Source organism: Melopsittacus undulatus, chromosome Z (genome assembly GCF_012275295.1).
Source record: "Melopsittacus undulatus isolate bMelUnd1 chromosome Z, bMelUnd1.mat.Z, whole genome shotgun sequence".
NCBI classification, from domain to species: Eukaryota; Metazoa; Chordata; class Aves; order Psittaciformes; family Psittaculidae; genus Melopsittacus; species Melopsittacus undulatus.
Genome location: NC_047557.1, coordinates 27489341 through 27509864, shown reverse-complemented (window position 1 = coordinate 27509864; position 20524 = coordinate 27489341). Strand labels below are relative to the sequence as shown.

Genomic DNA, 20524 nt, shown 5'->3' with positions numbered 1-20524 from the left:
TAAGAAAAAGAGGCATTTTTTTTTTTTTTTGTTCAAATCACAAAATCATAGAATCACCTAGATTGGAAAAGGCCTTTGAGTGCAACCATTACCCCAGGACTTTCAAGACCACCATAAAAACCGTATCACTGAGGGCCTCATCTACACGGATTCTGAACACTGCCAGGGATGGTGATTCTACCACTGCCCTGGGCAGCCTGTTCCAACGCCTGACTGCCCTTTTGGTGATGATTTTTTTTCCTAATATCCAGTCTATCTAGTTCGTGGGGTTTTTTTTTTTTTGAAGCTATTTCTAATTATGTTCATGAAGGAGGCACATAAAAGATATAGGTTTGTACTGCTCTTTTGTTAGGATAAACTTCTGTATGCCCACTCACAGCTAAGACTACCACTAGCAACGATACGGCTCTAAAGAACTGTTTTCTATAATACAAGCAACTGCCTGCATGATAGTGCTTTGCTCAGGTAAGCTGGAGGTCCAGTGCTAAAGCAAAAAGGCATTACTGAGACAGGGGCATGTAGATACCAGAAGCAACACTGTGAAATTCCTGCTGAGGGAAGCTGAAAAGGCAAAATTAAAGACACCCATCACCCTAAGGGTCACGAGTTTTTGAAAGGTGGCTTTAAAAAACCCAAGTCTTGGTTGCACTTCTGTCACCTGAGTTAGTAGGTTGTGCTGAACAACCGACTGCTGCGAGTTCGGCAGACCCCATATAAGCCCGCGTGGCTTCCCGTGACCCCAAATGGCAGCTCCTATCACACTATGCTATGAAATCGGCAAGGTGGAGTATCTATTAAAACAGATTACGCACACTCTCCCGCACCGCATGTTTAGTGCTACGCCGTTCTCAGATCTGCTTGCACCTTTACACATATTTGTATAAAGGCAAAGTGGACCCTAGGCAGCACCCCGTGCCTGCTCACGCTCTGCGGCCAACCAGCGCGACTCAGGGACCCGTCCCGCCATGGCCTGTTCTCCCCGGTCAAGCCCCCACCGCCCCTCAGGGAATCCCCCCAGGTGGGAGCCCCCGCCGAGCGCTGCTGCCGTCTGCCAACGGAGCACCGACCTGCGGCGGCGCCGAGGACCCTCCTGGTGCAGAACACTGCACGCCTCAGCACGGCGGCGGCCATGGTGCCGAGGGAGGAGGCGAGCTGCGGCGTGGGGCAGGTCCGCGAGCGCCCCGCCTCCGGCAAGTCGGGAGCAAGATGGCGGTGGTGCTGGCTGGCGGGTGGCGGCGGGTGGTGCGGGAGGCGGTGCGGAGCTCCTCCGTTCACCTGCCCTCCTCCGGCTGCTGGGGCTCCGTGCTTGGAGGTACCGCGGGCTGCGAGGCGGAGGCGGGGTGCGCAGCCGGGACACTGGGCTGTCAGCCGGCTGCGGCGCCGGCCCGGGTACTACAATTCCCAGCAGGGTGGGCGCTTGTCGTAACCTTGTGGCTGACGGGAGTTGTAGTTCCGGTGGGGATGCCTCTCTCGGAGCTGGGTATGGAAGGACAGGGAGCGCTGAGGGGCTCCCGGTGGGCCTTAGAGTGAGCGCGCGGGTGATGTCAGCTACCGGGCTGGTGCGGCAGCGTTGTCGCGCGGTGCAGCGTTACTCGGCTTATCCTGGCTTTGCCTTCGGCTGCATAGGAGTCACCAAAACCCAATTAGCATTCAGCTTCATAAATGCAGTTTTGTTCTGGGAGAATAACATTATCCAGACACGCCTGGTGGCTGTCACCACCGTGACCTGCCTTCAGAGGCCTTTCGAGGTGTTCTCTCAGCATGTGGAAAGGACGTGTTAGAAGGCTCCAGCTATAGGCCACGTCTGGGTCCCTGGGTTGCTGTACCACCGTCTGTGAAGGGTTTGCTTAGTTTACAGGCCCTTTAAGATACCTCAGAAACATGAAGATCCCCAATGCATTGTGGTCTACCCACCACTTTTCACTGGCCTTCCTTTTAGAGAGTCACAGTGTGTCAGTTGGTCAGTTAATTTCTCTGGGATGGCCTGCTCTGTGTGAGCCAATCATCATATTGATCTCCCTCTTTTTTTTTGCTCAGCAGCCCTCTTTGCACTGGTTTCTTTCCATAACACTGTAAAGTGTGTATTTAAGAAAGCAGTAGAATAGAACAAATTAATTTCAAGAAAGGTGAAATTCTGCTGTCCCAAGCTCTCTGACCACACCTGTGACTGCTGAGTGTCCACACAGTGTGGTGTGTGTGTACCAGCCCAGGCACTGGCATGATTCCCACATCAGCTTTGGAGAGGCCCAGGACAGGGGTGTTGTTAGACCAGCTGAGTAGGTCTTTGGGAAGTAATGGCAATATAATCCACACCAATTTCATTCTGGATAAAGTGTATTTGCTTACCCAATGAAACTGCTTCCATTAAATTTAATGGCTAAAGATGCCATTTAATGGACAGGAGGCTTCTTCAGATTTTATGAAATGTATCATTAGCATGCTTAGCTTGCATAGAAAACAAGTGTTTTTATTTGCTAGGGAAACACTGAAGGAGGACAAATAACCTAGCTCAGGGTAATACTTGCTCTTGTCTCATGATTAGAATCATTCTTTAAGAAGCCAAAAACTTAAAAGATTCGATTGTGACAACATAAACTATTACAGTGATTCTCTGTTACAAAATCACTGGTTGCAGACAAAAATTTACTGGAGGGCTTTTTTTGTTGCAGCAAAACAAAATCACAAATAGTATTTGCATGACACTTCAGTTAAAGGAGCTTACAACATAGCACAGTTGAGGTCAGCACCCAAAGCTAATTTTGAGATTCTAGGTTCAATGACTGTCTTCTGTGATGTCTGTACTGCACTACAGTTTTACTAGGTCTCCTGAGTGTTAATACAATCCAAATAGTAAGCTTTGCATTTTTTCCTTTTGTCTTTCTACTGAATTTGGAGCTTCTAGAACAATGCATTCTACAACAGGGGGAGATGTGAGGAGCCTGTGCCAGTAGTGCATTGTGATGAACAAAGAGAAGACAAATCATTATAAAAATATGAAAGGGGTGAAATACCTTATGCTTGTGCAGAATCCTCATGTATCTTAGCTTGGTGGAGAGAAGTGGTGTCTACTTTTTCTTTTGCACGTCTAGTAAATACATACTTCTTCATCCTTGTTGACATTAACTTTGTGAAGCTGAGACATAGTGCTCAGGCACTTTTGTCAGTCACATGAGGAATTGCAATTTTTGCAGTCTTTTTTAGTGTCATGGTGCCCGTGTTTTGGCATCACACAGTAATTAAGGACAGTAATTAATAAATGCAAAGTTCAGTAGTATTAAAACAGTGTGACATAAAACTCTACCTTCATCTTTTTTTCTAATGGTAGGAAAGAGGTATCTGCTAACGGAAGATGATATCAAGTTACAAGAATTTCAGCAGATGAAAGTGATAATTAGAAATGAAGTTCATGGCAATAAAGGTATTAATATTTATTTCATCATCACCATTCTCAACTTTGGAATAAGTCCTAAGACATAAGACTGTCACCATCATTGTAATGTGATATAAACTAACCCCATATAAAACAATCTTTCTCTTGCAATTTTTTTTTTGCTAAAATTATTGGAAGATCTGCAGCTTTGTAGAGTGAAACTATATTTGTTATGGTGTGCTGGAAAATGTGGAAAAGTTTTCAAGCATGCAGACTTTCACATAAGAAGTGTTTGTGCCCTTGCTTTTCCAACTTTGTCGGATAGTCTAATAGAAAATACCGTTTCAGTCTACAAGTCTTGCTTCAAATATGGTATCAGAGAAAGTTAATACAAAATCTAATATCTGCTTAACTATCCAGAGAATGCCTATGGCAGTAATTCTCTTAATCTACTCTGTAAATTTAGTTATCTTATTCTTTTAGATTTGTTTCTGTTTACTTAATGTAAGTTCTCAATTGTACACCCACTTCTAGGTATATATACGTACTCAGAATATGGAAAACAAATTTAGGCTTTCTGAACTTACAAAGGAGCAAGATCAGTGGATCTTACCTGATGGGGATTTTATCAAGCTGCTTAAAAAATAAACAGATTCCTTTCTTTAAGGAACATAAATATAAATATAAACATAAATCTGTCCTTAATATTCAAGAAAGGTTTGGTAAAACTGCACTTCCTGCACCTGTTTAACCATGTGCAGGTGTTCTAGTGATTAAAATTGACAATTGTTCCAAAGGATGTTTTTGGTTTTTATGTGTATGTCAAGGAAGAGACAAATAATCAAATTTTGTTTTGTGTAAACCAGTCTTCTGGGACAGAGTAGGAGGTAAAGTCAACAGGACAGTTTTTCTGTATTAAATGAAAGTAGAGTTTAAATCAGGCAGTGGCAAGTCATAATGTTGCTATATTGTGCTTGATGATGACATACTCACATGGGGGAATATTCATCCTGCCCTTCAGGGAGGATGAATGTGATAATTCAAATATATTGAATATCACAAATTGTATTTATTGCTATGGGTTAATCACTCTTGCTAAAACAGGTTTGTAGAAGCCAAATATTTGACTTTACAGGTCACAGTAGATCTTTTCATTTTGTACAGATTGAAGCTTCCATGGACTAATTAAAACAATATGCTAAGCATCTATCTGTGTGCATGTTTTCTGTACTCTGTGTTTAGTCTAATACTTGGAAGCTGAAAAGGAGTAATTAGAGTTATTATTAAACTTGGCTTAGAACTGGAAACAATATATATATATATATAAATTACACAGAGTATATAATAGCTATTAGCTATTATTATGCAACTATTAACTGTAACATTTATTCTATTAACTACAGAAGTTTAAAAATTTTTTTGTATTACACAACATACACAATGCAATTAAGTTCACAGTAAGCATCCTCTTTTCCAAGTCTGACATGACTCCATGGGGACACCTAGGCATGAAGTTTCATTCATTTTTCTTGGTGAAAAAAAAAACCAAGCTTTCTTCCTCATTGAATCTTCATGTTTCAGGTACCGAGTATGCAATGCAGGTAAAAGAATTGTCTATAGACTATTGCTATAATGTGTTTTACTTTCAGATCCGTATTTTAAAAGTATTAAAGAAAAATTAAAGAAAAATGAAATAATTCTCAAAACTGAATTAAAAAATTTGCTGCATTTATGTCAGACTTCATCTGATGTGGAACTAGCCAGAGAAGTTATTTACAGGTATTTTTAACAATCCAGGTAACACTCTTTTCTGTCTTTATTTTTTTGATTTTATTAGATCATCTCAGTTTATTTCTGCAGTTGAGGGTTTACCCTAATTCGGTGGCCATATGCATAGTTAATCCCTTAAACTAAGGCTGTATTTTGTTTTATTTTGGATCTTCCAACCCTTCACAGACTCTCAGATCAAAAGAGAGTCAAGCTACAAGAGCAAAGTGCTTTCTTATTGTATGCAGAATGAACAGTGACACATAGAAGCATCGTAGAATCATAGAATAGTTAGGGTTGGAAAGAACCTTAAGATCATCTAGTTCCAACCCCCTGCCATGGGCAAGGACACCACACACTAAACTATGTCACCCAAGACTGTCCAGCCTGGCCTTGAACACTGCCAGGTATAATGATGTGTTCAGTGATGCTTTCCAGCCAAGCCATCCATTGGTATAAACTGGTATGGATGCAGTAGTGGCAGGTTTTGTGAATTAAAGCCTTCCCAGCAATTGCAGTGTAGGACTTATAAAGAAAAAAAAATCAAACATTTCATTTTTATCATTTTAATTGGGGTTCTTTTAATATAGGAGAGAAAAAGTTATTTGAACAGGTACTGCTGCTAAAATGGAATGCTGCAACTTCCTGTGCTGTTGCTCTGGGGATAGATGGTAAAGTAGCTGCAATTCTTGTGGCAGAGACCCTTTCCGCTATTAATCCAATGCAAGTTACTTTATGTATTACTAGTTAATTTATTAGTTTGATCAAAACAGTATTTTTTCCATAAAATTTATCTTCTGTTATCTAAATGTCGTTGGCTGGTGCAGATAGAGAAGTGTGCTTGTCATTGCATATACAGATCTTGCTGTCTGTTTAAACCTGTTTTCCCTTCACAAATTCCATGCCCTGTGTGATTAACTTTTTTTAATCTTTCCAATAGGTACCATGAGCAGAATGGAATCACAGCCTTACATAATTTTAAATTTGGGCCACTCTTTATGAGGCTTTGTTATGAGCTAGATCTTGAACGACCTGCAGTAGAGCTTATCAAAGATCAGGTAATTTGCTTATATATTTAGAAAATATTGTTGTTATTAATAGTCCTATATGAATAATTCATGTACTACATGAGCCCTGCATGGGCTTACAGACTTTAAGTATATGTGTTGCATTAGTAAGGATGTCTATGATATTAATGTGAGGATGCAAATTACATGGGGTTTACCTTAAAAATAGCATGACAGTAATTAAAAGAAAACTAAATGCTAGTTTGACTGATAATATTATTGTTCTTCTGCATCATTGCATCATAAGTATTGATTAAAACATTTCTCAAATAAACACAGCTGATGCATGCTTTCTTGCATCCTGTGATGCATTAGATTGTTCTTGGAAATGAACAGTTCTGAGCTTTTACATAGTAGTCCTCTGAAATCCCTTGGGTTGTTTGCACCGACATATGTATCTCATTATTTTGTACTTCAGATTCTCTCTGAACTCTGTAGTGGCTATGTAATATTAATCAGCTCAGGAACCTGGCCATTTTAAATGCTGAAGAAACTTAAAGGCTTGTTTCTGAACATCTGTAAAATGCTGTGTATGATACTATGACAAGACAGTAGTCACACCCACTGTATAATAAACATAAAAGGTTCTGTGCAATAATGTCGTGTCTTCAAAAATCTCTGGCAGCCAGTGGAAAGTCACCTCTACAGTGTTAATCCATTAAGGCATGAGATTTATCTAGCCAGAAGTGGGAGAAGTCTCGCTTGTGCTACTATTGTTAAATTAGGCACATGTAAAAGTATGTGTGGTTTTTGTTTCTTTTTTATTTTTTTTTCACTTAAGATCTATTTCATTGAGACTGGTCCTGCAGTACTTAGTAACTAATGGATAGTAAGCTGGAGTACCACTTCTTCAGACTGCTTCAGAAATTTAGACTTAACACCTCTGGCATTTTATATGGCTATTTCCAACACACAGTGTCATTGAAGCGGAATGTAAAATGTACTTGCTCTTTCTTCTGCTATTCTGTTCTCCAGCCATTGTGCTGATATGTTCATCATTTGATACTGTGATGAGCAAAAAATTCTTTTGGTTTCATGGTGGTGGTACCTTACACTAAAGATACTGTTAATGACCTGCAAGCTGTGTTTCTGCTGAGATTCTGGAGTTGCCATTAGTCAGTGACTTCTGCTTGCATCAGTTTAGAAGTCACAATCTGTTATTTAAAAAAACGGGTAGTGGGGAATATCTGGGAAATTCCTGCTTAAGTTTAGAGAGCTTTTGACTATACTTAATCACTGGTATTTTAGAGGTGACTTGACAGAGGAACAGTCAGGAAACTCGGAATGTTAAATGTGGGACTTAGGAAGATGAGACTGTTCAGTAGGAAGACCTGCAAGATGCTGTGTACAGTAAGAATGCTTACTCTCCTAACTTTCTTTACACTTGCTGTGTCTGTTCTGCAGAATTTACGTGGTTTTTTCTCGGAGAGTACATCATTCCATATTTTGATGACTATGTTATTTAAAAAGAGACATTTTGAAAGTAAGTACTCTGTTTGCTGAGGCAAATGCATTTTGAGGAGAATGCTCATTGTAAGTGTGTGTGTATAAATACATGTACATTTTAATGAACATTACTCATTGGTTTATGGTTTCAAAGGCTTACCATCTTGTATATAAGTGTAGATGTGGATGAGCTGTGCTGTAGGGTGTACTAAAAATCGAAGACTGTATTTGTTTTGCATTTCTGCTGGTATTCTTACCATTCCTAGTTGCACAGAATTGTAGTTATCTAGCGGGGATTGTTTCCTAACCCCTCTTTTCTGAAGGCTTAACTTCTTTTTGGTTTGTAATTTCCAGAGCTTTTTGTTTTCTCTATTCAAAGTTTGGTTTATAGTTTTTTGAACAGTAAGCTCTTCCACAACCTTTTTTGGCAGTTCTGCATTTGTGTCAGACCAGGAAAGAGTACCCTTTTTCCCTTGGATAACAAAACCAGGCTGCAGTCTTTTCTTTGTTTGTCCTACTGGTGTGTCCATACATAGTAGCTACTGCAGTATTTTAAGTCAAGTGTTTCAGATCATTTTGGTCCTTTTTGAGGATAATGGTGAATCATCTGACCTGACTGAAAAGACATTCCATGACAAAATCTTAAATTGAGGGTGGAGTAAGCTTTCAAGCAAATCCCTTTATTTGAAATTTGTTGAACACACAGTGGTTACTCTCTTGATGTTTGGCAAATCAAAGTCCAGAGGTTGTCATAGAAGTTGAGACTGTAAAAATAACTGTATCAGAGCCTCAATGCAGTGTGGTGGTATAATGGAACATGTGTGTTACTGAGGAGCTGTTAGTTTCCAAAAAATAGTGGAAGCTTTTTTTATGTGTTTAAAAGGCTGATTTTCTGGGCAGTGGGGAAGAATGAAAGCAGCTTTGTCAAGTGTCTAGAATTTATTTTTAGATTTGCACGAAAATATTAGGACAGTAAGGCCAGATGCTAATGCAGATTGAAAACCTTCTTGCTGGCAAGAAATATTTTCATCCAACTGACTCTAAATTAAACTTTTTTAAATGTTCTGTTTTGTTTTTAAAAAACAAATTTCAGTTACATTCCTATTTTGAAATACACCTACTGAGATTATTCCATGCTGATTTAATTTTTTTTCCCCTGTTACAAAATGTACAGCCTTAAATTTGTGAAGTGAATAACACTCATGTATTTTTGATAGGTGCTTTGGAAGTTCTCATTGAAATGAAAAAACAAAGTATACCTTTCAGCAAAGAAACCTATCTAATTGCATTTGCAATATGCTACAAACTGGTGAGTATTTTCAATTTACATGATGAAAAAGGATTTGAAATGCCTTCTCTATGTCTTCCTTTTCTATGAAATTTAAAATTTCCCAGTCATTATTTCTTACCTAGTACAAATATTTTAGGCATATTTAAGTCCTAAATTGCTTAATTGAGTACACATGTATAGCTTCTCATGAAAATTAATGTCACAAAGCAAATATCTAAAAACGTATGTGGACATAAGTGCTGAAGAGCAAATTTGATGCATTGTACTCCCTGTGTGTAGATCAAGAGTTGTTCTCGTTCTAGCTGTATTCTAGAATGAGAACAACTCTTGATCTAACACACAGGGAGTCCAAATAAATGGGTTTTGTGCAGATCTTACCCAATCTATGACTCCCTGAGATTGCTCTCATATAATGAGATACATTTTGTGGATGAGGCTGAGAAGATTGAGAGGTCTTCTCTGAGGAGCTTCAACAATGGGCAGCAACACTGAACAATGGAAAATGCTCAGGGCATCCCTGCAAAAACCCTCTTAGAAACTCCTCTTGACTAAAGTACTCAAAAGGCATTGTTTTAAATGCCCACCTCACTTTGTGAACATTACACTTTAAAACAATGAGACACTCAACATCTTTAAGCGCATTATGGTGTGCAGAGGCTCAGTACCTCCTGCAGCACACCTTGTTGACCCCCTTTGCTTATTCAAGTGTGTTTTCAGAGGGATGTTTGTTTGCTCCTTAGCTGTCTGTGGTGGAAACAAGGACAAATGTTAGGAAAAAAGAACTGCATTAACAACATGGGGTCTCCACAGCATTTTGGAGTTGCCAGTGACCAAAAAAGAACATCCAAAATACATCCAGTGCAGTGTTAGGCAGCTTAGCAACAGAATTAAACCCAAATGTAATTGTAATGAATAAACAGAAAAAACCCAAAGCATTAACCTACCTTGTACAACCAGATACCCCAGTTTCTGTAACTGGTGGTGCTGCCCTGAAATGCATACAGCTAACACAGCAAAATGCCCATAATGTATTTAAAAGACTTCCAGTTCTGTGCAGAGCAATGTCCTTTTTATTCCCCACTTACACAGAATAACTGTGAAATCTAAGCCTTTTTATTTCAGCATATTGAGCAATAGCATTAAAATGGTTTTTACAAGCACTGATAATCACAAGCCTTTTCTGCCTTTGAAACTTGTCCTTTGTTTGAACCTTTACAGATTATTACTTCAGGCTCTGTAGTGTGTGTATCAAAACTCCTGTTGTAATTCCTAATCCATGATCTAGGCTGAGTAAAAAAGTAACCAGAGCATTGAAGATGAAATACTGTAGGAAAAAAGACAGAAAGGTAACACTGAAACAGACATTTCTCCCAAAGAAGACAAGGCAAATGGCATCCTAGGGTGCATTAGAAAGGGTGTGGTTAGTAGGTCAAGAGAGGTTCTTGTCTCCCTCTACTCTGCCTTGGTGGGGCCGCATCTGGAATATTGCATCCAGTTCTGGGCCCCTCAGTTCAAGAAGGACAGGGAATTGCTTGAAAGAGTCCAGCACAGAGCCACAAAGATGATGAAGGGAGTGGAATACCTCCCTTATGAGGAGAGGCTGAGGGAGCTGGGTCTCTTTAGCTTGGAGGAGACTGAGGGGTGACCTCATCAGTGTTTACAAATATGTAAAGGGTGGGTGTCAGGATGATGGAGCTAGGCTTTTTTCAGTGATATCCAGTGATAGGACAAGGGGCAATGGGTGTAAACTGGAGCATAGGAGGTTCCACGTTAACATGAGGAAGAACTTCTTTACTGTAAGAGTGACAAAGCACTGGAACAGGTTGCCCAGGGTGGTTGTGGAGTCTCCTACATTGGGGATATTCAAGGCCCACCTGGACAAGTTCCTGTGTGATGTACTCTAGGTTACCCTGCTCTTGCAGGGGGGTTAGACTAGACGATCTTTCGAGGTCCCTTCCAACCCTTGGGATTCTATGATTCTGTGATAGTATTCTTTCTCTTGGATCTGTATCCCTCTTCAGACTGTGCTTTGTGCTTGAGCCTCAGTGTTGGTTTCACAGTCTGGCTTTCTTAAGAAACAAGGCATACATATGATATGTTCTGTCAGACATCTCCCATACATTTTCCCCTTCCCTTCCAAGTAAACTTGAACCATTTCTGTAATTGCACCCAAACTTGACAAGGATTATGGTTTTCAAAGGTAATCTGTAGCTGCATGCCTGATGGAAATGGGCAGCTGAGTGGAGAAAAGAAACCCAAATGAATGCCTTCAGTGAGAGACAGGCTGCCTGTTGACCTTAACTGTATTTTTAGCTCAGAGAAAAAAGAGCATGAACACAGTAAGAAACTAGGCTACATAGGTTCTACGACTGTTTCCTTATATCTGTTTCCCTTTCGCAGCAAAGTGAGATCCCCAGAGTTTTTTATTTTGATCCTTCTCCAGATTTGGATCAGTTCTGCAATTTTAAATGTTAAATTAGGCCTTTCCCAAACTCAGTAGGGAAGTATTCTTCAATTTCCCTGTATTTTTAGTACGAAAGACACTAGCTGAGGGAAAATTATATCACTCAAGTAAACTTTCTCAGGTTTCTCAGTTAACCATACAATGAAACTGGGTGTATATGTGATAAAAAGCTGGCCTCAAACAGTAGCTCATTAATAATTTACATCGTGCTTTTGAAGTTCTCAGTCCTAATGAATCAGGGCTGCCTTTAGGTCAGGAATAGCATGTGGCTTTGGTGTCTGGGGAGTGAGGCAGTAGACTGAGCTGAGAAAGAACTGCAGAAGATGTCTGCTGTTAAAAAAAGCTAGAGATTGATGATTACAGTCAGGTTAGGGTTGTTACCAGTTCTGTGTAGAAGGTGCCTTTTTTAGAAAGCTATGAATATACAAAGACTCTCAACATTATGTTACAACCCAAGTTTATAAGCTGATGTTTACTACTAACATCTGCTGAGGCAGTATTTATCACTTCAGGGTTGCCCCTTGGTAAAACACTGCCCGTATAGGTAAAGGCTTTCAGAGAAACTTACCATGTTTCTCTGAGGTATCCTTTACTCAGTCTTCTGTAGTTTCTTCCCTAAAATCTTTACATAGTTTTTTTCACAGCCTGCTGTCCAAACCCTTGGATCTATGGTATGGGCAACAGGAAGAGGTTCCCAAGACTGTTTTCTACTACTTCTGGTCCTACCTGTATTTTCAATAGAGAATCTGACCCATCATTAGCTGTTTAGTGAATTGATAAAAATAGAGGGGAAATGATACTCAACTGTCACCCAGTTGTTTTAAAAGCCACAATAAATGTGTGGTGTTTTGGGGGCTGTTTTTTTCTTTTTTTGATTTTGGGTTTTTGATGGGTTTGTTTTTGGTTTTTTGTTGTTGTTGTTTTGGTTTTTTTAATGAAGATAAAATACTATCAATAAGGGAATAAGCTTTAGTAACCCTTTATACACTAAAGAAGATTAGGTGAGACTTTTTGAAAAACTTTATCTATTGATCCAGCTGTTAGCAGTAGGTGGGAAACCGTAAAGCTCAAAAGTTTTTTTGTCCATGATGCAACATAAAAAAACTTAATAAAAAAATCTTGAGGGGAAATATCTTCAAGATGCGCTACTTGAATACTGAAAATATTAGTGCTGGTATCTTACAGTATATTGACTTCTGATTGCCTTCTCAATGTGATTGCAATTGTCTATGGTCCTTTCGTATCACAAGAATAGCAAGTACAACTTAGGTTTGAAATTTCAATGCAGGACAACCTGGAATCTTGCAAAATCTGTGAGAAACTGCTTGAAGAAGCACAGCTAAATGGTGACGCATTACCACTGCGAGCATACTGCTTTGCTGTGGCAACTGCTCTGAAGCAGGTACAGTATCTTTTGTTCTGATTTGTGCCTGAATCTCTCTAGTTTTATTTTTGTAAGATAGTCAGTGAAAAGAAGCTAACTTAGAGGAAGCATAACTGAGATATGCAAGAACTTCAAGTACTAGAATTTTTAGGCCCCCAAAAGATTAAGATTATAGACAATTCCCACATAAAGTGAATGTAGAAATTCTCTAATCCAAACATGCATCCTGAGTGAAATGCACAGATATTTGGTGCTAGTAACAACACCAGTAAAAAGAGTGCAGCCAGCAGGTCGGATGTCACCATGGACCCAGTCCTTCAGATACTGCTATTTAGTGATGGTTTCCTCTAAATGTAATTAAAATGATAATTTAAAGTATGTGTACAATCATCTTTTAAAAATATATATCTTGGGAGGCAAACTCAAAGGCTATGTTTTGTCCTACTGCCTGGAAGATGGCTTGTCTTTCTCCACATTTCTTCAGGGGGAAGTTGTGAAAGACTGTTGTTTTTCTTAAACTTTTCTTGTCAAAGTGTGTCCCACATGTTTAACCATATTCTTTTTATTATTTATAATTACTTCCTAGAATGATGTTTCACAAGCCAAATTTTATTGTTCCCAGATACTGAAAACAGAGAGCAGACTATACAATAATCTTAAAGTAAGTATCTTTGATTTGTATTAGGATCTTGCTGAGAAGTATGCTATACTGGACAAAATACTCCCTTGTGCAGAGTAATAGAAGTCCAGCTTCTTAAGTAGCACAGCTGTGTACGAGTACTGTTGCTCAGCTTGGTTTTGAGCAAACAAACAATTTCTGTCAGTTGTACTGACAAAATTTTCAGTGCTTTCTGAATTTGTAACACCCTGCCACCATTTGTTAAAATTGCTTCCCACCATAGATAAGAATGAAAAGTAGACCAGTCCAATGTCTGTGAGTATAGGCTGTGAACAATTTCTAATTATGACATCGTGACTTGTTGCTTTCTTCCTACAAGAGTTTAAAAAAAACAGTTTCAAGTAAATGCCTTCCTTAGCTGTGTTCTGCCCACTTCAGGCCTCCTACAGCCCTTTGAACCTTAACTTCATCTGCATGGAACTTTTTTTTGCCTTAATTGTATGGTCTAAAACCTGAGGGAAAGTCTCCTGCATGTGCCCTGTAAGTAACTTCTCTAAGCTGTGAAAAAAAACCCCTCAGTTTACACAAGAATAGCTATTGCAGCTCTGCCAGAGGAGCCTTGTCTCCGGCTCACCCTTTCCAGGTCCTAGCTGCAAAAAAGATCCCCTAAATCTCTGTGGAAATCAGTCATTCCTTTGGCTTTCTTCATGATTAATGGATTTTTATCAGTGCAATGTCTAGAAATGTACTTTTTCCTGCATTGCTTCATGTCTTCCTCAAACACTTTTTTTTCTTTAAATTTACATTCTGATGATAAATACTATTTGTGTGATTTTATTTCATTTTTAAGGTTCTTGTCCAGCTCAGATCTGGTTTGCTAGAAGAAGTAATAAGGACATTAGAGGCAGCAGTGAAAGTTGATACTCCTCCCTTTGTGAAAAAAGTCGAGTTTTCTGAGCAAGTGGTAAGTGTACAGTAATGAGAGGAGGTCCATGGTATTTGGCTGAGCCATGATGATGGTGGGTCAGTTACAGAACTTTAGGTGCCTGAGTTCACCCTACTAAAGTTGTTTGGAATCTGATGCAGTCATATGGCAAGGCTGCTGGCTGACTTTCTGTACTGTTGGATAAAGCAGTTAGCTGCTCACTTCCCTTTTCTTTATTGTAGATCTTGCTCTTAGGAGCTCAGGTTTCATCTGAATGCAGATGTAACATTCCCTAGTAGCATTAAGTAATTTAATCCTTTGCCTTCTGTGCTTTTTTCATTTGATGTAAAAATGAGAATAAGGTTCTGATCACAGCAATATTGTTAGGTTGGTAATATTTGCAAAGACCTGTGATGCTACACAGGGAAATGTGATATGGGAAGGAATAGCTTTTGCTATTTTACTATATTTTACTATTCAAAAAAAGCTTTTACAGTATTGATCGCCAAGAAGACCTCCTTCAGAGCACATATATACCCCTGTCAGCTTGGAAGCATTGCTGCGGTTTTTCCTGAAACTTGTCTGTGGAATAAGATATTTTAAGACTATGTTAATAATTAAATACTTAGCTGTTCACTGCCGCCTATTAAACAAAATTAATAACTGATACATAAAATAACAAATAACAAATACTAAAAAGAAGTAGGACACATCTTTCAAAACACAGTCCATGTATGTTAACTGGTGTGTTGAAATTAATTTTTTTTTTTAAGCAGCATTTCATTTTGTAGATTCATTGCAATAAATGTTGCGTTTGTCAGTGTTGTATTTTGCTTGTTAGGCAAATTTTGAACAGTTCCTAAGAAGACTAAGCATTAGTCCTAATCCATTCCTAATCCATAACAAAAGGTTATCGATAAATAAGAATTTTTAAGAGATACTTACACTTGAGCTCAGACTGTATATGGCATACAGAACTTCTCAGTGTTCTATAATCTGACTTTTTTTTACTTTTTCTGTACATTTAGTGTGATACATAATAACTAGAATTGTGCTGATCTGGAAAGTAGATTTCAGGAAGCAATTAATGTTTCCTGGGTTTGAATAGAAAAATAATTGTGATAGTCTGTACTAGGAGTGAAAACTGGACTGTATATTTTGAGGAAGTTTTTAATCTAACAAATTCTCTCTAATAGATAGCCAGTACGTTTCCACCATTGTTTGATGATATATAATGTGTGGTATTGTATTTGGTGACACATAAAATTCTCTTACTAGTCACTGTGTTAGCCACATATCTCACATTGTGTGCCTTTTTCTTTTTTAATTTGTGTGATTGCTTGCCTTCAGTATGGTGGTTGAGTGAGATCTTCACTTGCTGAACTGTCTCTCATTTTCTCCTCCTTAGCTGGCTGCAGTCAGGGAAAAGATGGAAGAAAACGCCTACCTTTCTGCCAAATTAAGAGATATTCATATGAAACTACAAGCTTCAGGACGGATAACCATGTGCACACTAGAAGACATGCTTTTCCAGATTCCTAGTTCAAAGAAGATCCCTGCAAAGCTTTTCAATCAGAAACTATTAGGCTATCAAGCTGCTAAACCACTTCGGTCGAATCTATTGTTGGAATAGTTGAATATTTGATGACACACTGAACTGTTGTTAGCATCTCTTAGAAGCCACATTCAAGTAAAATTATCTTCTTCTCTCCTCCACAATGAGCAATTGTTTGTTTCTGTGAAACTGCATTTTAAATACACATCATGTAGCTTTCACATTTTAATTTTGATGATAAAAACAAGTCATGACCATGTATTCGTCATGTGTTGGTCAGAAATGGGGTGATAGAATGGTTTGAAGTTCTTCCTCAGGCACTTAAATCAGAATTTTCCTATGCTAAACATCTTTATGGAAATGACCAGAATAATTTGTGTATCTGACCTGACTTGTGGTTTGTGAGAAGAAAATTCGGTCTTCATCAGTTGTAACTAATGGGACAGATGCAGTCCAGATTCTAGATAAAAGAGTATGGAAGTTAACTGTTTATTCAAATTCTGTATATCTCAAGAGAATCAGAGGGAAGAAGGCATCTTTTTCCCTCAATTGGAAATTATTCCAACACTTCCAATATGGAACCTTAAGTAGCTCCCAATCTTTTCTCCACAGATAACTTTGATAAAGGATTTGTGAAGGTTGCTTGCAGTGTGGCAAGGATTAGTTTAAAAAAAAAAAATGTGAACTACTGTTCAGTTTACTTGGTTGGCTAGTACTATCAGGATAACTGTTTGATGTAAAAACTACATTTTTATTGGCAATAATAGAAGATAGTTTTATCCATTTAGCATGTTACAGAACAAATACATAAGGTCAAGTCTTTTTAATTTCCTTATTTGACACTTTCAAACTTGAATTAATTGCAAGAAATTAATTCATCCTTGGACTGAGATTCACATATTTGTTTTAATCTGAATTAATTAGGCTCCTGGCTCAGACTGTGTCCTACCTGTAACTGAAGTAATGATAACTTCTATTACAATTACCAATATAACTGATGTTTTCCATTCTTTGTTGTCTTGACTATTTGCTTTCTTGAGGCTGATTCACTCAAGCTATAATCTGTTTTAAGGAAGCACCATTTCTCTGTCTTGAAAGAGAGAGGCAGTGCCCTTACATAACTAAAAATACTTCAGTAGGAAAAGAAAGCAGGAACCCAAGAAAGGTAGGTTCAAAGGAAAACGCACACAAAATTCAGACAATTGAACATGAAAATATTGAAGGTTGCTCTGGAAGTGTTGTAGAAGACTGGTAACATCCTCCATTAGGAAACAGGGGAGGTAAAAAGAGCAACTTCTAATATCTATGCACATTAATTTAAACAAAGTCCAATTTGTTTCATTCAAGTTGCATAGCAGCTTGTTCATCAGGGAAGCTTGGATTTCATATGTTTACAGTTTTGCTTTTTGGTGCATCCAGGTCCTGAACACACTGGCTCTGGTGCAGAAGATTTTTCAACCATATGTTTAGTTTAGCACATTGAAGTGTGGTTGACATCTAGTTTCCTAGTGTCCAAGATCAGGAAACCAAACTCTTGCCGGGTTGGAGTGGCTGGCATGTCCTGGGTTGAGTCACTAGAGACCATTTCTTGGGGATAGCCACAAGGAAAGATATGTGCTATATTATTGCAGCCAGTGGTATAGTTATACTTTGCTTATATAGAGTTTTAATCAAGGATGAACCTTGATATTCAAGGGAAGCCAACATTTTGAAATTCAGTTTATTATTTGGAGGGAAAGGAGGGGAGCAATTAGAAAAAAAACAAGGCATATTTCAAAGGGAATTGCTGTCCTTTTTTTCTAGGTTTCACTGCAAAAGACTTCTGTAGGAAATGCTGCCTGAATCTTTATGTAGTAAGTATCTTAAATGAGGATCTGAAGGATTGCTGTTTATCGTGTTCATATATTTTTCCTGCAATAAAAGGAAACATGAGTTTAGAGCATGTCCTTTTTAGAACAGTGATCCAGGAGACAGCAGGTGGCGTTTCTTGATCATTCTTTCCTACCGACTCAATTTCCAGGGATACCTTGCATCTGTGGTGTCCGTTGTGTAAAGGCAGGGCAGAACGAACAGTTTGCCCTGTGCCTAACACATTGCAGTCTCAAAATGGAAAATCCAGGCATCAGTTCACACCCCCGAATGGCTGGTGATAGGTATAGACTGCAAACCTATAGATTTACAGCATTTTATTTGAAACTTACTACATTTGTTGAAACAACTCATCTTTGCCAGTGATCATGATGGAGTTTTTAGAGTATTCTGTGGAGATACTAATCAATGACATACAAGACAGGCTGTTGATGTTACTTCTAATATGGCAATGACAATTATAAAGGCTTCCTTTGCTATACATCTGAAGAGAAAGTTGGGCACTTTTTCCAGCTTGAATTGTAAACCAATTTATTTTTATATTCACATGGCATCTGTATTGTGTGCAGTCTTCAAAGGGCTGATACTCCTCTGCTATAGATGCTTCTGCTATTCTCCATGGATTATTACCTCTTTCATATTCCTCTCAACAAGCATCCTGAGTCTTGATGAGGAAGGATCACTTCCTCTGTGCTCCTGTTAATCTTGTGCTTCAGAACAATAAAAATGAAGGCTTAATTGGTACAGGATCACACAGGAAAGCTCTCTAATGAAAAGTTTTTGTGTACTTAATGAACCTTCTACATAAGCTTAAATAACTTTTGAAACAAAGACTTGGTAGAACTTTTCAGGACTACAGAAAGCAGGGAGTCCTATAGTGTGTAAGCCCAGAGCTATTCAACTTCGGGTTTGACTTTGGGGTTTTCTTTTCCTCAGGGTTGTTTCAAATTTCATCCTTCTAAAATCTTTATTGCAAAACAACAAAAGACTTGTTTCTTTCTTTGTTTTAAAGCTACATCTGTTGTGACTGCTTACATGCCATTGTACTGCCACATACTCATTAGTAAGTTTATTAAAAGTAGATGTTGCTCACACACCCCTTTCATGCTCTGTTTCTTTTCTCCTGCTGCTTATGAACAGTGTTCAGAACTCCACAAGTGTCTGACTATCTACTTCCTTTCCAGGTTACTTTTGAAGTCACCTTATTTTCATCTGATTGGTATATTTAAGCAGCAAGAGGGGTTAGGTAGACTTAAAACTACTACTGATACTAGCTTCATGTTTTGTGATATGAGATATAATGCTACCTCCACATCTATCTTTGCTCATGCTATTGAAGATAGGTAGATGAAGACCTTCAGGAGTGTTTGGTGTGTCTTTGCTCTGCACAGTTTTCTGAAACCTCCTAATGATTCCAGCAGCACATGCAGTGTAAATTGGAGTAGTCTGATTTCAGCTCCCCAAGCATAGGTGCTGTTTTTTGTGAGTATTGGTGCTCTAACTACAGACCCTTTTGTATGTTTGTCAGGTAAGGTCAGCTCCTAAATCCTTTTGCCAAACAGCAACTCAAAATAAATGCAGAGCACTGATGCCAGAGGGAAGTTGAGTTAGGGACCATTTGCTCAAATCAGACATATGGGATTGGAACCTGCTGAACCTGAACTTGGTGTCTACATGAAGGGTAAAAGTGGTATGACAGTTATAGGATGCTTATTTCTACGGAGACAAAGGCAGCAATCTGGCAAAGAATCGTGAAGTTGTGGAGATGCTGCCCAGGCTGGAGAGAGAATTGAAGACACTAGAGGCAGAGCCAGTAAATGCACCTGTGAGACAGCACGACAGGGGAGGCTTTCACACTTCGCCTGTAAAGGCAGTGTAATTTAAGACCCATTACAAATACCTGTACCCAAATCCATGTTGCATGAGGAACAAGCCAGAGGAAAGTCTGCACAGCTACAGAGTTAAGATCTCATTAGGATCATGGTGATGTAGTGGGATAGCTCTCATGACTAGAATGCTGCAAGAAAGACAGGGGTGGATAAGGATGGCAGAGAGATTGAGTTCTGTATAAAGGAGTCCTATGCATTTGCTTGTGGGTAATCCTTACTTGTGGGTGAGGATCAAAGGGCAGACCAGCGCAAGTGATGCTGCAATGGGTATCTGCTACATCTCATCTGATAAAGTAGAGGGAGCAGGTGAAGCATTCTTTAGGCAGCTGGAGAAAGTCTCAGTCACAGACTCTAGTACTCGTCAGTGACTTTAGCCACCATGCTGGAAGAGCAATAAGGCTGGACGCAGGTGATCCAAGAGATTTCTGAACCACTTTGAAGATAATTGCTTGATGCACATGACTGATTAAATGGTGAGAGAAGGTGATCTGTTGGACCTGCAGCTGACAGGTGAGCAACAACTGGTGGATAGCCTAGAGGGCAAGAGACTTGCAACAAGAGTTGCAAGAGTGGACTTTAAGATCCGGAGAGGAGTAAGTTGGATCCAGGACTTCAGAAGAGTAGGTTTTGGCTTGTTCTGGGAAATGCTTGCAAGAGCTTATAGAAACCATTCCTAGAAAGAAAGGGGCTTGGGAGACCTGGTTGATCTTCAAGAACAGCCTCATCAGAGCACAGGGATGATCTATCTCAATGTGCAGAAAGTCAAGCAAGCTGGCAAAAGGTCAGCATGGGTGGACACAGAAATCCTCGCTAAGATCAGACACAAAGAAGACACACAGAAGGTGTGGAAGGCAGATGCAGGGACTGTGAGAATGAAG

General features: G+C 39.1%; 2 protein-coding genes across 3 annotated transcripts in view; one reads left to right on the top strand and one right to left on the bottom strand.

Annotated features, from left to right (window-relative positions):
- Nucleotides 1-1220, bottom strand: part of MRPS27 (mitochondrial ribosomal protein S27) — a 47296-nt gene extending 46076 nt beyond the window's left edge. The window contains exon 1 of the mRNA XM_005155021.3: nt 1068-1220. Coding sequence (XP_005155078.2) covers nt 1068-1131 — 64 coding nt within the window. The 5' untranslated portion in view covers nt 1132-1220. The remainder of the gene's footprint in view (nt 1-1067) is intronic.
- PTCD2 (pentatricopeptide repeat domain 2) lies at nt 1207-18853 on the top strand. Of its 2 annotated transcripts, none has more exons than XM_005155022.3 (10): nt 1207-1312; nt 3326-3418; nt 5020-5149; nt 6078-6195; nt 7609-7687; nt 8868-8959; nt 12694-12807; nt 13376-13450; nt 14259-14372; nt 15742-18853. In XM_005155022.3, exons 1-10 carry the CDS (start codon nt 1207-1209, stop codon nt 15964-15966), a joined length of 1146 nt encoding a protein of 381 aa, XP_005155079.3. In that variant the 3' UTR covers nt 15967-18853. The 2 variants fall into 2 exon arrangements, with proteins under 2 accessions (XP_005155079.3, XP_033928859.1); XM_034072968.1 differs by lacking the exon at nt 1207-1312 and adding an exon at nt 2788-2850.
- Nucleotides 18854-20524: the final 1671 nt, after the last annotated feature.